This window comes from Pogona vitticeps, chromosome 1, assembly GCF_051106095.1.
Source record: "Pogona vitticeps strain Pit_001003342236 chromosome 1, PviZW2.1, whole genome shotgun sequence".
NCBI lineage: Eukaryota > Metazoa > Chordata > Lepidosauria > Squamata > Agamidae > Pogona > Pogona vitticeps.
Genome location: NC_135783.1, coordinates 94,689,902 through 94,703,010, shown reverse-complemented (window position 1 = coordinate 94,703,010; position 13,109 = coordinate 94,689,902). Strand labels below are relative to the sequence as shown.

Sequence of the window (13,109 nt, the reverse complement as noted above, 5' to 3'; positions counted from 1 at the left end):
CCACACATTGGTGCTATTTGAGATCAGTTTATTGCTCTGTTTAGCTTCAATTTGTTTTCTTCTGCTGAATAGTTAAAATATAGCCATAGTACCTTTGGTGGTTTCACTCTCACGAATTAAGAAGGTTCCCCGTGGATTTCCAAATGACAACAGCTGCCTCTCTGCATCCTTTCGTCCCAGCTTGCCGAAGTACCACCTAAGCAAAAATACCAGGAAGACAATACATTTGAAACAGCAGGTAAAGAGCAGTGCTTACTTTGAACTCTCTTTTTCAAAAGAGATGTAAAGATCATTTATGAGTTTTTCCTGTATGTTTACTAATTAAAAACTGTCCTTCCATGAACAGTAAGTGGTACAGATTCCTTCTTATCATAGAGAAAAGTGTAAAAAAAGAGAGGCAGCAATAGCCACAATTACAATGCTGCTTCCTGTGGTGACTTGACCTTTTGATACAGCAGGACCCCTGCATCTGCAAGGGGTTGGTTCGAAGCACCCCGCATGAATGCTAAAAAACTGGGATTATAGCAAACGCTATGATTGTAGAGACACTACACATAGCATGGTCTCTGGTACTGTCTAGTAGCCAGTTCTGGTAACAAAATCATAGAAATATATTTCTCTAACAAATGCTAGCCTTTGGTTCACTCTAGTGGTTCATTTTGGTAACTTCATCATTAGAAATACATATTTTTGGGATTTTTTAAAAAAATATCTTTACTATTTTCAGGCTGGGTATAAGTGAATTAGCAAATACTGATCCTGCAGTTAAGGGGGTCCTATTGTATAGCAGAAGTCAAAAGAGAAACATGTCTCTATTTAACCTGCAGTCAGATTGACTTTGATATTGAACAATTTAGATTGGCAGTTCATCTGATACAAGATTTTGTGCACATTTAAGGTTGAGACTGAACTCTTATAAGCACAAATACCTTGAAGCAAGTCACATTGACCTCATGTATGTGTGGGTAAATTCTTTAAATCTCTTTTTTAAAATGTTATTTTTTCTTTTATGCTACTTTTTCTGAAAATTGCCTTAATCTTGTGTGTGCGTGCTACATGCTGTCAAAGTAAAACTAATCAGGTTTTCTAGGTAAGTGAGATATTTAGGAAAGGGTTTTACCAGTTCCATCCCTCCCCCTTCCCATGAGTTTCCATAGCCTAGGAGATTCGAATCCCAATCTATCACTGTATCTACTACACCATTCCAGGTTCTCCATTTTTGTGAGCTACCCTGGAAAGTTCTGGAGAAAAGTGGGATATAAAGGAAATTAATTAATTAATTAATATGACCAGAACGGCACTTATAATTGTTCAGCTTTCACTGAAACGAAGTTGCTTTCACACAATATTTTGAAAATGTAGTAATATTTCCCTTCCCAATTACTTTTAAATCTCCTTTATTGGCCTTCAAGCTCCAGCTGGTTAGCCTGTTCAAAACATAGGCATTATTTCTTCTAATGGATGTGAAAGCTGCAGGCCAGAACATTATGGGTCTCCCAATTTTGACTTGAAGAAATCAGGTGTAGTTTTTTCTCCTCTTCCCACTAACTGCCTTAGCATTTACCAGTGATGCTTAAAAAAAAGAAGATAATCTAGTGTTACATTCCTTGGAGATCACCACAATCAAATCTCATATACTTCTTTCAAGCAGAGCACATGCAGCTTCCATAACATTAAAAGAAAACATACTCCTCTGCTTGGATGGAGTCGACTGGAGCCACATAATTGCTTGGAATATAACCGGTTTCTCCTGTAGTCAAGGAACGGGCTTCCCACCAGTCTCCCTCCCTGCAAAAGAAAAGAAAGCATAAGAGACTCCCCACTTTTCATTTTAAATCACACACCAGAGCTATTGTACATGTAACTTGCCACCATTCATCATAGATCCATTATGTAAAAAAGAATATATATTTGGGGAGTAATAATTAAATAAATTTGAAGGAAGAAACTGTTTTGTGAGGATGAGATAGCCAAATATGCATAGAAACCAAGCATTGCACCCCCACCCTTTTTTTGTACAACTGCTGAGAAATTCCACTAGATGGAGATATTCTATCACACCCACAAACACTGAAGGTTTCCCTTGCAATAAAGAGAAGTTGCCTTAAAGTAAAATAAAGAGATCATTCATTTGTATTGCTAATTTTTTGCCTCCCTTTCAACAGAACCTGTCAATAGGGATGGACTTAGTAGCTGCATTGCAAAATGCATCTACCATATTTTTCCATGTATAAGATGCCTCCATGTATAAGACCTTCCTTTTCTAACCCAAAATTAAGAAATCTAAGTTGGGCTTAACAAGTGTAGGGGGAAGGAATCAAAGCACTGCAGGATCGCTTTGATCCCTTTCTCCCTTCATGCTAAGCCACGTGGGGCTTAGCAAAAGGAGGGGGAAAGAGATCAAAGCAATCCTGCCACTGCACGATCCTTCTGATCCCTTTTCCCTTTATACAGCCACGGGATTGCATTGATCCTTTCCCCCCTCCTTTTGCTAAGCCCCATGGGACTTAGTAAGCAGAAGGGAAAGCAGAGATCAAAGCCATCCTGCACCACTTTGATCCCTGCTTTCCTTTTGCTAAGGCTTAGCAAGTGCAGAGGAAAGCAGGGATCAAAGCCCTGCAGGACCACTTTGATCCCTGCTTTCCCCTCCACTTCTGTTTGTTCTCTCCTCAGCTTACTTCTGTGTATAAGATGACCCACAATTTTTAGTCTAAAGATTTTAGACAAAAGTATAGTCTTATACATGGAAAAATAGGGTGCATACAATGGTGAGAGGATTAAAATGTTTTAAAGACTACTTTGTATCCATGCTAGCTGGATAGCTCAATGAGTTAGGTATCTGGCTGCAAAGCCAGAGCTTGGGAGTTCAGTTCCCCACTTGGTCTCCTGGGAAAAGAGCCAGCCTGCATACCCTTGGGCAAGCTGCACGGCCTCCTGAAGAAAGCAATGGTAAACTAAACCACTTCTGAGTACTCTCTACCTAGAAAATCCTGAAAAGGATTGTCGTAAGTCAAAACTTGTGGTGGAACACAATTATTAGTATGGACTCCAGAATTTGAGAAATAGATAATAATAATAATAATAATAATAATAATAATAATAATAATAATAATAATAACAACAACAACAACAACAACAACAACAACAACAACAACAACAACAACAACAACAATTAGCATAATACATATAATACTAAGCACTTCACGAAGCCACATAGAGTTGAATGTTTTATAACAGTGGTCCCCAACTTTGGGTCTCCAGATGTTCTTGAACTACAACATCCAGAAGCCTTCACCATCACCTCTGCTGGCCAGGATTTCTGGGAGTTGAAGTACAAAAACATCTGGAGGCCCAAGGTTGGCGACCACTGTTTTATAATATGGTCACTGCATGCTTCTATTTATGAGTTTTAAGGTGCCTGAACCTTTCAGACAGAGGAAAGTCCTATCTGCAGCTGACTTAAAAAACCCCAGCTTTATGAACATTTGAATGCATTCCAATGAAAATATTCCTACAGGACCACTTCCATTTTTAGAATCTTTCCAACAACATATTCAGTATCAGTTCAGTTCAAGTTTATTGTACTAGCTAAAAGCTGTCACAATTGTTAGCAACATATTCAAAACTCACTTTTATCCTTTTCATCACCGAGATTTTATGAGTTTATTTGATTTGAACGACAATTTTGAAGCTTAAAAGGAAGTTAATAATATAAATATTTTGTTGGCTTTTTTCCAATTGTGAATTTAAAAGAAAAGGATGATTTTTGAAATCCAGCTTTTTTATGTAAGTCATGGAACTACAAAACAGATGAAACTATTGAGCTTTTATGTACATCAAAGCTGTTCAGGTGCATATAGCCATGAAATATTCCTTAAAATTATTTTTATGTCAATTTCCCACTCCTCTAGACATCCCTATGAACATATCTTGTTATTGTTTATGCAATTACAGTTGTGCTTGCCTCCACGATAAAACTGTAGAACTGGAATGGACTCCAACAGTCATTAAGTCCAACCCCTTGCCACAGCAGAAAATGCACTTCTTCTTCTTGTTGTTGTTTAGTCGTTTAGTCGTGTCTGACTCTTCGTGACCCCATGGACCAGAGCACGCCAGGCCCTCCTATCTTCCACTGCCTCCAGGAGTTGGGTCAAAGTCATGTTGGTCATTTCGATGACACTGTCCAACCATCTCATCCTCTGTCGTCCCCTTCTCCTCCTGCCTTCACACTTTCTCAACATCAGGATCTTTTCCAGTGAGTCTTTTCTTCTCATGGATTGCTGCCTTGTCATGGCAAAGGGGCTTGAGTAATTCAGAGAAGCGATGGGCTATGCCGTGCAGGGACACCCAAGACGGACAGGTCATAGTGGAGAGTTCTGACTAAACGCAATTCACCTGGAGCAGGAACTGGCAAGCCACTCCAGTATCTTTGCCAAGAATACCCCATGAAGAGAAACAAAAGGCTAAAAGAAAATGCACTGCTACCAATCAATCAGCTGCTAAAAAATCCATGAAGATGTGCAAAATTCCATAGTGCCTAGGTATGTGGCACATCCAAACTACATCATAACTTCATATTCAAAGACTGAAACACAATTCTGTGTTTAGTTGAACCATCCCTCCCTCCCATGTAGAAGACACCCTCTGGTACAGGAACTAGGCAAAAAAAAAAAAAAAAAAAAAAAGGATCAGACCATGGGAAATATCCAGACAAGCCTTCCCCTCACTTGGCAAAGAGTTATCCAAACCAAACTCTTCATTCAAGGGGCTAGTGTACAAGCCACATTGGGCTATACAATTTAAAAGCTACTCGTGCACAAGCTACATTGTCTCTTTGCAGGACAAGGTTAATTTAGCCAGCCAGTGAACAGCTGACAAGTGAGGGTAAGGACTAATTGGTCCTCCTCTTCCTCCTCTTCAGTTTACGGCACCACATCCTGTGCTTTTCCAAATACACTGGAAGTGGAAGTAGCCCTCAGAGTTCTCTGCCTCTCTGGATGACTCCTGCGGAGACTGCTCTATCATTAGGCATTCTGCTCTCTCTTGAATTCAGGGGAGGCACAAACTGGCTTATTGCCATCCTCTCCATCTTTTCCTCTCATCAGTACTGACACCCTCCATTTGTTGCGTTTGCTGCTCTATGTACAGGTCCATGTGTACTTCCCTCCATTTACAAAGGATGGGAATCATGGTCAAATTGCAATATATTGCCCCAAAACTGCTATTGTTATAGCTCCAAGCATTTTAAAAATGTACTTTTAATGTTGGACAATGCAACAAAACACATAACAATTAATTTAAATCTTTGGCTGGTCTTTGCAACTTGGGGGCATTTGGTGAGGAGCATTTTATTTCTGAAAAACGTGTGGAAACTCCACTACTTTTAGTCACTGCAATAAACGTACTCTCACACAACACCCCATCAGCTCCCTAAAATTTTGAAAAGAAAGAAATGCTGATAAAGAAAAAGGGAATGCCATGAGTAACAGTTTGGGAAGAAGGACAAAATATACAAATCACATAAATAATAAATAAACAGGTGATCTTAATATAATACATAGGTTGAAATCCAGCTGTGCAGCTCCACATGCACAACTGGGATGGTATCGGCAGCAACAGCATCAGAAAATTGCTCCTGATTGAAAGCTTCATTTGGTGATTCTGGGGTGTACATTACTGTCATATGTGCACCCCCCCAAATATCTTTAAACAGTGGTGATTTGCCTTTAATCAGCGGTACTTTACTTCCGCTGATGGTATCATCCAATTTGTGCATGTGGAGCTGCATAACAGAATCTCAGCCATGGGGTCTCTTTAAAAACAAGAGTATATATAAATGCTGCTAATGTTTCGAATTATCAATGAAGTATGTTTTAAAAAGTCACACAATAAGAGAAAACTTACGAGCTGTTTAGTATCTGAAATTTTTCTCCTTTATGAAAACTTAAGTCATCTTCCGTTCTTGCTTCATAATCATACAGAGCGACAAAAAGAGTTACACCTATGTAAAGAGACAATAATGTGAATAACGTTTTCGTAATCTGCCATTATATAATTTAAAAAATAAATTCACTATTAAAGAATTTAGTGGGGGGCAGACAGGGGATAATAATGGCCTGTGGCATTAGTTTTTAGAAACAATATTAAACTTGCTAAGTGTTACATATAGCACAATTTGTCATCAAAATCAGAAAAATAACATTTAGCATTTATACAGTGCATTTGAGCGGTCAAACTGCTGCACTATTTCTTGTAAACAAGAATAACTTAAGAATCCTTTAATTGCTTTCAAGTTAGAGATCACTGAGGCAGGATTGTAGAGGATTCCCCACAGAAACATCTGACATGTTTAATTTTGCATTGTGGAATTTCAAAATATGAGTTTGGAAAAAAGCGACGTATGATTTACCTGTTCCTCCTCTTGTACGCAATGTGCCAGTATGAGAAGAGGAATTGACACCTCCAAAGACAGTCAGACCCTGTCCTCCAGCTGTGGGGAAGTTGTTGTAGTTTGGAATTGATGTCACACCAAAGTTTGGGTAATGCTGGGGGGTGGGATCTGTCCCATAGCGATAACCTGAACTCTGGTTTAAGCTGCCATCCCTCTCGTCTGTCAGTTTTGTTGCTTCTTTATCCTTGCATTGCACACAGCCCATTATCTAAAATCCTGCAGAAAACAAGAAAAAAGGAAATACATGTCTATTTTAATTTTGATTGGCAGACTACTTATCTTAAATTGTACTATATATAAACACGTAGATCTACTAACCAACGACTAAAGAGTGAAAGCTATTTTTGAGATGTACAGTCAATTAGTGCCAAAAGGCAGAAGACCTCTCTGAGGCACCTCCGAGAAGTGCTTGCGCTTTCCAGCTGTCTCTTGTGCTCCAAATCAGAAACAGGAGGTGAACAAAGAGCAATGTTTAATTCAACAACTCAGCTGGGCATTTACTCTCTTAGGTGAACAACACAATCCATAGGTGGGAAAAGCATATAAAAGTATATTTGTACCCCAAGGTTTTACCTGGTCTCTGACCTCATATTATAAGACTTCACTCTTATAATTCTTACATTTGCAAACCCACACTTAAAACTCAATGACCTGTTGAGGGAGGCTGACTTGGGAAGAGTAACTCTGTTGCTTCTCCTGGATCTCTCAGCAGCCTTTGACACCACTGATCATGGTACCCTTCTGGATCAGCTAATGAGATAGGGGAGGGGGAGGGGGTTAGTCCAAAACTGGCTCCAGTCCTTCCTCAAAGGCTAGTCCCAGATGGTACTCCTTGAGGAGGCTGCTTTGACTCCATGGGTTCAACAATATGGAGTCCCACAGGGGTCAATCATCTCCTCCATGCTGTTTAATATCTAGGTGAGGCTGCTGGGTGAGATCATCCAGACTTTTGGAGTGGTATTGTTATCAATATGCTGATGACACACAAAGCAAAGTGTGCTGCTTATATACCATCCCACAGAACTTAAAGCTCTCTCTGGCTGGTTTGCAATCTAATTATGCAGGCTACACATTGCCCCTCCCATGAGCTGGGTACTCAGTTTACCTCAGAAGGATGTAAAGTGTGAGTGAACATTGAGTTGGCTAGCCGGGATTGAACCCAGGTTGTGAGCACCAAGAGGCTCTTCCACATAGTTCTATTTCTCCTTTTCCTCTTCAGCAGGGGAAGCTGTGTAGACAGACCCTGGAGTGCTGCCTACCTTCAATTATGGACTGGGTGAGGGTGAACAGGCTGAGATTGAATCTTGACAAAAAGACAGAGATCTGGTTGTTAAGTGGGGATATCCTGCTGGCCTGCTCTAGAAAGGGTTACATTTCCACTGAAAGAGAGGATCATAATCTGGATGTTCTTCAGGGCCTGGCTCTCTCGATGGAGAAACAGATCTTGTTTGTGGCAAGAATTTATACCTGCGACTCTACCTAGACAGAAAGTCCTTGATAGCACTAGTTCACACATTAGTAATTCTGAGGATTGGCTATTGGAATCCTCTCTATTTGAGACTGCCCTTGAAGGCAGTTCAGAAACTGCAACGTACAAAATGTGTTGGCCAGGCTGATCTCAGGTACTTCAAGATACAATCATGTTTCCTTGGTCCTAGTTCACATGCATCAGCTGCTAGTTTGCTTCCGTGCCAAATCGAAGGCAATTATGTTGACCTATAAAGTCCTTTGAACCCAGGGACCTCTCTATATTGGAACACCTCTTCCTAAGGTAAACTTTTCCATGTCACTCGCACCTCCCAGGCATTGATGCTGCAGTTGGCCACCCCAAAGGAGGTCGGGAAATTTATGATTAGAAGTCAGGCCTTCTCTGTGGTGGCCACCTCTCTATCGAATGCTCTACCTGTGGAGGTGCACCAGCTCCTTCCCTCCTAATATTCAGAAGGCATGCAAATACTCTCCTTTTCAGGGAGGCATTTCAGGATATCCGCCCCTCATAAATGTTGGTCTCTTGGTTTCATTTTGACAATTATTTCCTGTAGTTTGTATCTTGTTTGTTGCCACCATCTTGGCTTTTTAGGTATGTTTTCCCCCATGAATTATATATTTTTATTTGTGGGTTGGGTGGGATTTGATTGTTTTCTTTATGTTTGTTTTATTGCTTGGATCCACTCAGAGTAGTGAAAAGGCCACTAGATGGCACACTACACACACACACACACACACACACACACACACACACACACACACACACACACACACACACACACACACAGAGAGAGAGAGAGAGAGAGAGAGAGAGAGAGAGAGAGAGAGAGAGAGAGAGAGAGAGAGAGACCAATGGTGGCTTTCCGAAGTCATGTTGCACTCTTCTTACCAATATTGTTCATGAACTTTTAGCTGCTGATTCTATCGACTAAACTGGAAGAAAGCATCCACACTGAGAAACCTACATGAAGAAACTCTTCAATCCAGTTTATTTTGTTCCGCCACATGAATTTTATCAATATTGTAAATGCCTAGCTGCAGTGGTCATGATCCTCAGACAAGATTCTCAATATCCTGATACTTAATATCCTCAGGAAAACATCTCCACATATTTCGGGAGGGATAGATCCCTTGGTTGCCCCATCATATCTCTCTTCCTCTCAGCCAGTACTCTTCCATCATCTCCCAAATTCTATAGTGGCAATGGTTGTTCTTCCTCCTTGACCTAGATACAGCTGGGAAGCTGGCAAATGTCTGTGTCATTGTGGCTGCACTCCCCCTACATCAAGGAGTTGCTGCTTCAGAGAAGAGTGCTGATTGCTTGCATTTACAGTTCCCATGTTCACAAATGACACTTTCAGAGTGGTGCTATTTGATTTTCCAAAAGCGGAATGAGTCAGAGTGTACTAATCATCCACAGAGCCGCCCAAAGGTTTCAACGATCATGGAAAAAGGTGGGTTCTCTCTCCCACACCCACCCTACTGAATTATTTTAAATGCTGCAGAAGCAGTAGAATTTTGAATCAAGGTGTTTTTAGTGGTGAGGTGTTGCTTTAAATATATTGGGGGATCTTTCAGAATCTGAATTCAGCAAGGATATACTTTATTGCAGAGGAAGGGAAAGATATTACCCTAAATGTATTATTCACATGCTGAGCCAACACAAAAGTGAATTATTAAGTTCAATGTGTCAAAAAAGAAGAAAGCAGCTATTTAGGAAATGCATACCATTTGAACAAGTAACTCAGAGAACTATGACAGCTATGAACGAAGCTTAGAATTGTTAACTTTGGGGGAATAAAGCTCCCAATTATCTCCTCAGGAAAATACTGTGGGACTTGTTTTCCATAAAAAGTAATGTCCCAGGCTCTAGCTAAGAATATGTACACAGTTTTTTAAGCTCTAAACTTAAAGTAACGTATTAAATTAAATGAGGTAAGACCGATATCGTTTGTTAGGCCTTCAATGAATGAATTTTTGCCAGTTCCTCCTTCACCGTGGCATCTGTTTCTGTGAAAGAGATAGGGAAGAGTCAGCAAAAAAAGCCTGATACAGAGGTTATTTCCCTTTCCACAGTCTTTTGCAATTTGGCTCCAATGTCTAGGCAATGCAGATATAAAGGCTTCTTGATTGTAACACTGGGTAATATGTGACAGAGGGTGTAACCTACATGTTTCTTTTCAAGCCAGGACTTTGAAAAATTGTCTATTCCTTCTTGAAGAGACTAGCTATGCATGATATCACTGGCTGCAATAGTTAAGATTCAGGAGGAAGCACATTGCTGGATTTGATTCAAAATGACTCCAAAGCTTTTGTAGCTAAAGTTTAAGTATCTTCTATTCAACAATAGTACCACAGCTCTAAACAACCAGAGGGTAACAATCTATTCTCTCTCTCTCTCTCTCTCTCTCTCTCTCTCTCTCTCTCTCTCTCTCTCTCTCTCTCTCTCTCTCTCACACACACACACACACACACACACACACACACACACACACACACACACACACACACACACACACACACACACACACACACACACACACACACACACACACACACACACACACACACACACACACACACACACACACACACACACACACACACCCCCGAATATAGGCACTCATATTTCTGGAACACAGAAAACATGTATACAGAAGAAAAAGTGATGATGGTATCATTGAAGAAGATCTGGAAACCATCTAGGTCAGACATCCCTTGGGATTCATGTCCAGAATTACAAGCAGTAAACAAGATTTTAGTATTGCTTCAATGCCAAATGTTTGGATCATATGGCGGTTCCAACGATTGTCATTACGCTTATGAGAAATTGTGTAAAATAGTTGTTTTGAGCCAGCATTCCAAATCAAAACAAGATAGTTGCTACCTCAATCAAATTAATAGAAATAAATATTTTGTATTTCATAACTAATAATTTCATGTCTTGACAGTCTTATGAAGTGAACTATTCCATGTCAACATCTTATTAGAGTTACAGTGGCTATTCTATGTTAACACCTTACTAGAATTATAGTTACTGTAAATATATACCTATGTAAAGGAACTGCACTGTAAGGCTAAAATCCTAAACACACTTACCCAAGACTAATACTGGAACTTCATTCTGAGCCAACATATATAAAATTCATTGCAAATACAGTATAAGATTACACACAAATCTACAGAAAACGTCTTGACAGCATGGATGAGTGAGAGATTTAACTCTATGGGCTGTGTACTGCAGGTTGAAATGAACTCCACTTGTCTCCTGCAACTCCCCTGTACTTCCCATTCTGCTCCAGAAAGTTGGGGAACCTTCAGAAAGAGATGTGTAGAGGCACAGAGAGTAATTGGAAGAAAGAGAAGGTTCTGGAAATCTCATGGTCACACTGAATGTTTTTGACTTATATCATATGTGTAAACTGTGGTTTTCCAGAATATAAAGAGAAAGTCTGGGTTTAATAAAAATAATAAAAAAGCAATGTGAAAAAGGAAAGTAGATTTTGAAGAATAAAACCAGCACATACAGTATAACCTTTTATGGAAGCACCTAGAACCTACATACTGATTATGATTTGTTTATTAATTTCTACCTCACCATTCTCCCTACCCCAAAAAATGGAATTCAAGGTACTAACAATAAATAATTATCAAATCACTTTAAAATACATTAAAACAAATCCATTTTTAAAAAGGCAGCACTGGACCTAAACCCCCATTTTATAGCCATCTGTCTTAATTGTCAAATTCATGGCTGATGAACAATGGTGGTGGGGGAACAATGGCCAAGGAGCCAGAGGTTCCAGAGCCTGGAAAGGAAAGTCTCAATCAATTGTGGCTTTGAGGTGGAGTAACTTGAAGAAAAGACCTTTCCTGAAGATCTTAAGTCCAAGCAGGCTTATATGAGAGAATATGGTCTTTCAGATACCTTTATTTGTCATAACAAGCACTTTGAATTATACTAAGAAACAGACCAATAGCAAGCTAAGCTGTTGATATATTCAACTTGCATGCTACCTGCAAATAGCCCACCCTCAATAGTTTAGCTGCAACACTTTACTTCCCCTTTTAACCTCTGAAACTTTTTCAAAAGACAATCCCACATACAGCATGGTGGAGTAATCCAGGTGGGATATAGCTAAGGTATGCATTTCTGCAAGGCCAAATATCTCCAGAAATGAGTGCAGCTGGTGCAATAGTTGTGCAAATGCACTCTTGGCTATTGGCAAAACCTGGGCATCCAGATTCCAGATGGAACCCAAGAGTTGCATACTTCTAGCTCCAAGTCCCCAAGTTATTGGCAACCTCTCCCAGCTATTTCAAACTCCAAAGGCCATGAACTGCAATTGCTCAGCACCACCTTCTGAACCCACCATTTGACAAAGAACTGTAGCCATCATAAAACAGTGTTTCCAAGTTCTGTCACAAAAAAGTAGCACAGAAGGGTTGGTATCAAAATCTGTCAAGAAGTCCACTAGGATATAGAGCAGGGTTTTAAACTCAATTTACCTGGGGGCCGCTGGAGGCAGAGTCTGGATAAGCCTGGGCCGCATCAGATTTTCCGCCAAGCGGAGCAAGAGCCCAAGGAAGCCGCCCAGGAGTTTCCTTAGCTGACAGACAGGCGGGCTGGCTGGCAGGCTGCAGTTCTGGATGGAGGGTGCAAGAGGTGCTGTCTAGGGAGAGAGCCGGCGAGCGAGGCAAGGCTTTTTTTTTACTCTAGACAGCAGAGGATGTGCGGGTGCTTTGGGGGGGGGAGGCAAGGCGAGGGCCACAAACTATCATCTGGGGAGCCGCAAATGGCCCCCGAACTGCATGTTTGAGACCCCTGATATAGAGGAACATTGCTCCTGCTCCCAGGATACATTGTCTGCTCAGCCCTGTTTCCGTCCCATGATGTCTCAGTATTAATATGTCATCAAGTCCATTCCAACATACTGTATAGTGACCCTCCCAGGGTTTTCTAGGTATAAAGTCCTCAGAGATGATTTACCAATTCTTCCTTCTTTCTGGTGGCAGTCTTGGACTATGCAACTTGCCCAAGGCCACACAGGTGGCAGGGCACAGAGTGCGACTCTCTAGTCACACTCTCTTGATGATTTTATGTGGTCTTTCTCTCAGGAGACATACATGGATATTTGAACTTTGTATCCTTGGCTTTGCACATAGGTGC

The 13,109-nt window shown here is 40.6% G+C and overlaps 1 protein-coding gene across 11 annotated transcripts in view; it reads right to left on the bottom strand.

Annotated features, from left to right (window-relative positions):
- FYN (FYN proto-oncogene, Src family tyrosine kinase) overlaps window positions 1-13,109 on the bottom strand; it is a 140,081-nt gene that overhangs the window by 29,945 nt on the left and 97,027 nt on the right. For all 11 annotated transcript variants that reach the window (XM_020805340.3, XM_020805345.3, XM_020805346.3 and 8 more), the window contains 4 exons: window positions 6,410-6,667; window positions 5,905-6,001; window positions 1,690-1,788; window positions 93-196 (listed from right to left, as the gene is read on the bottom strand). In XM_020805340.3, the coding sequence (XP_020660999.1) occupies window positions 93-196; window positions 1,690-1,788; window positions 5,905-6,001; window positions 6,410-6,656 (547 nt within the window). In that variant the 5' untranslated portion in view covers window positions 6,657-6,667. The remainder of the gene's footprint in view (window positions 1-92; window positions 197-1,689; window positions 1,789-5,904; window positions 6,002-6,409; window positions 6,668-13,109) is intronic.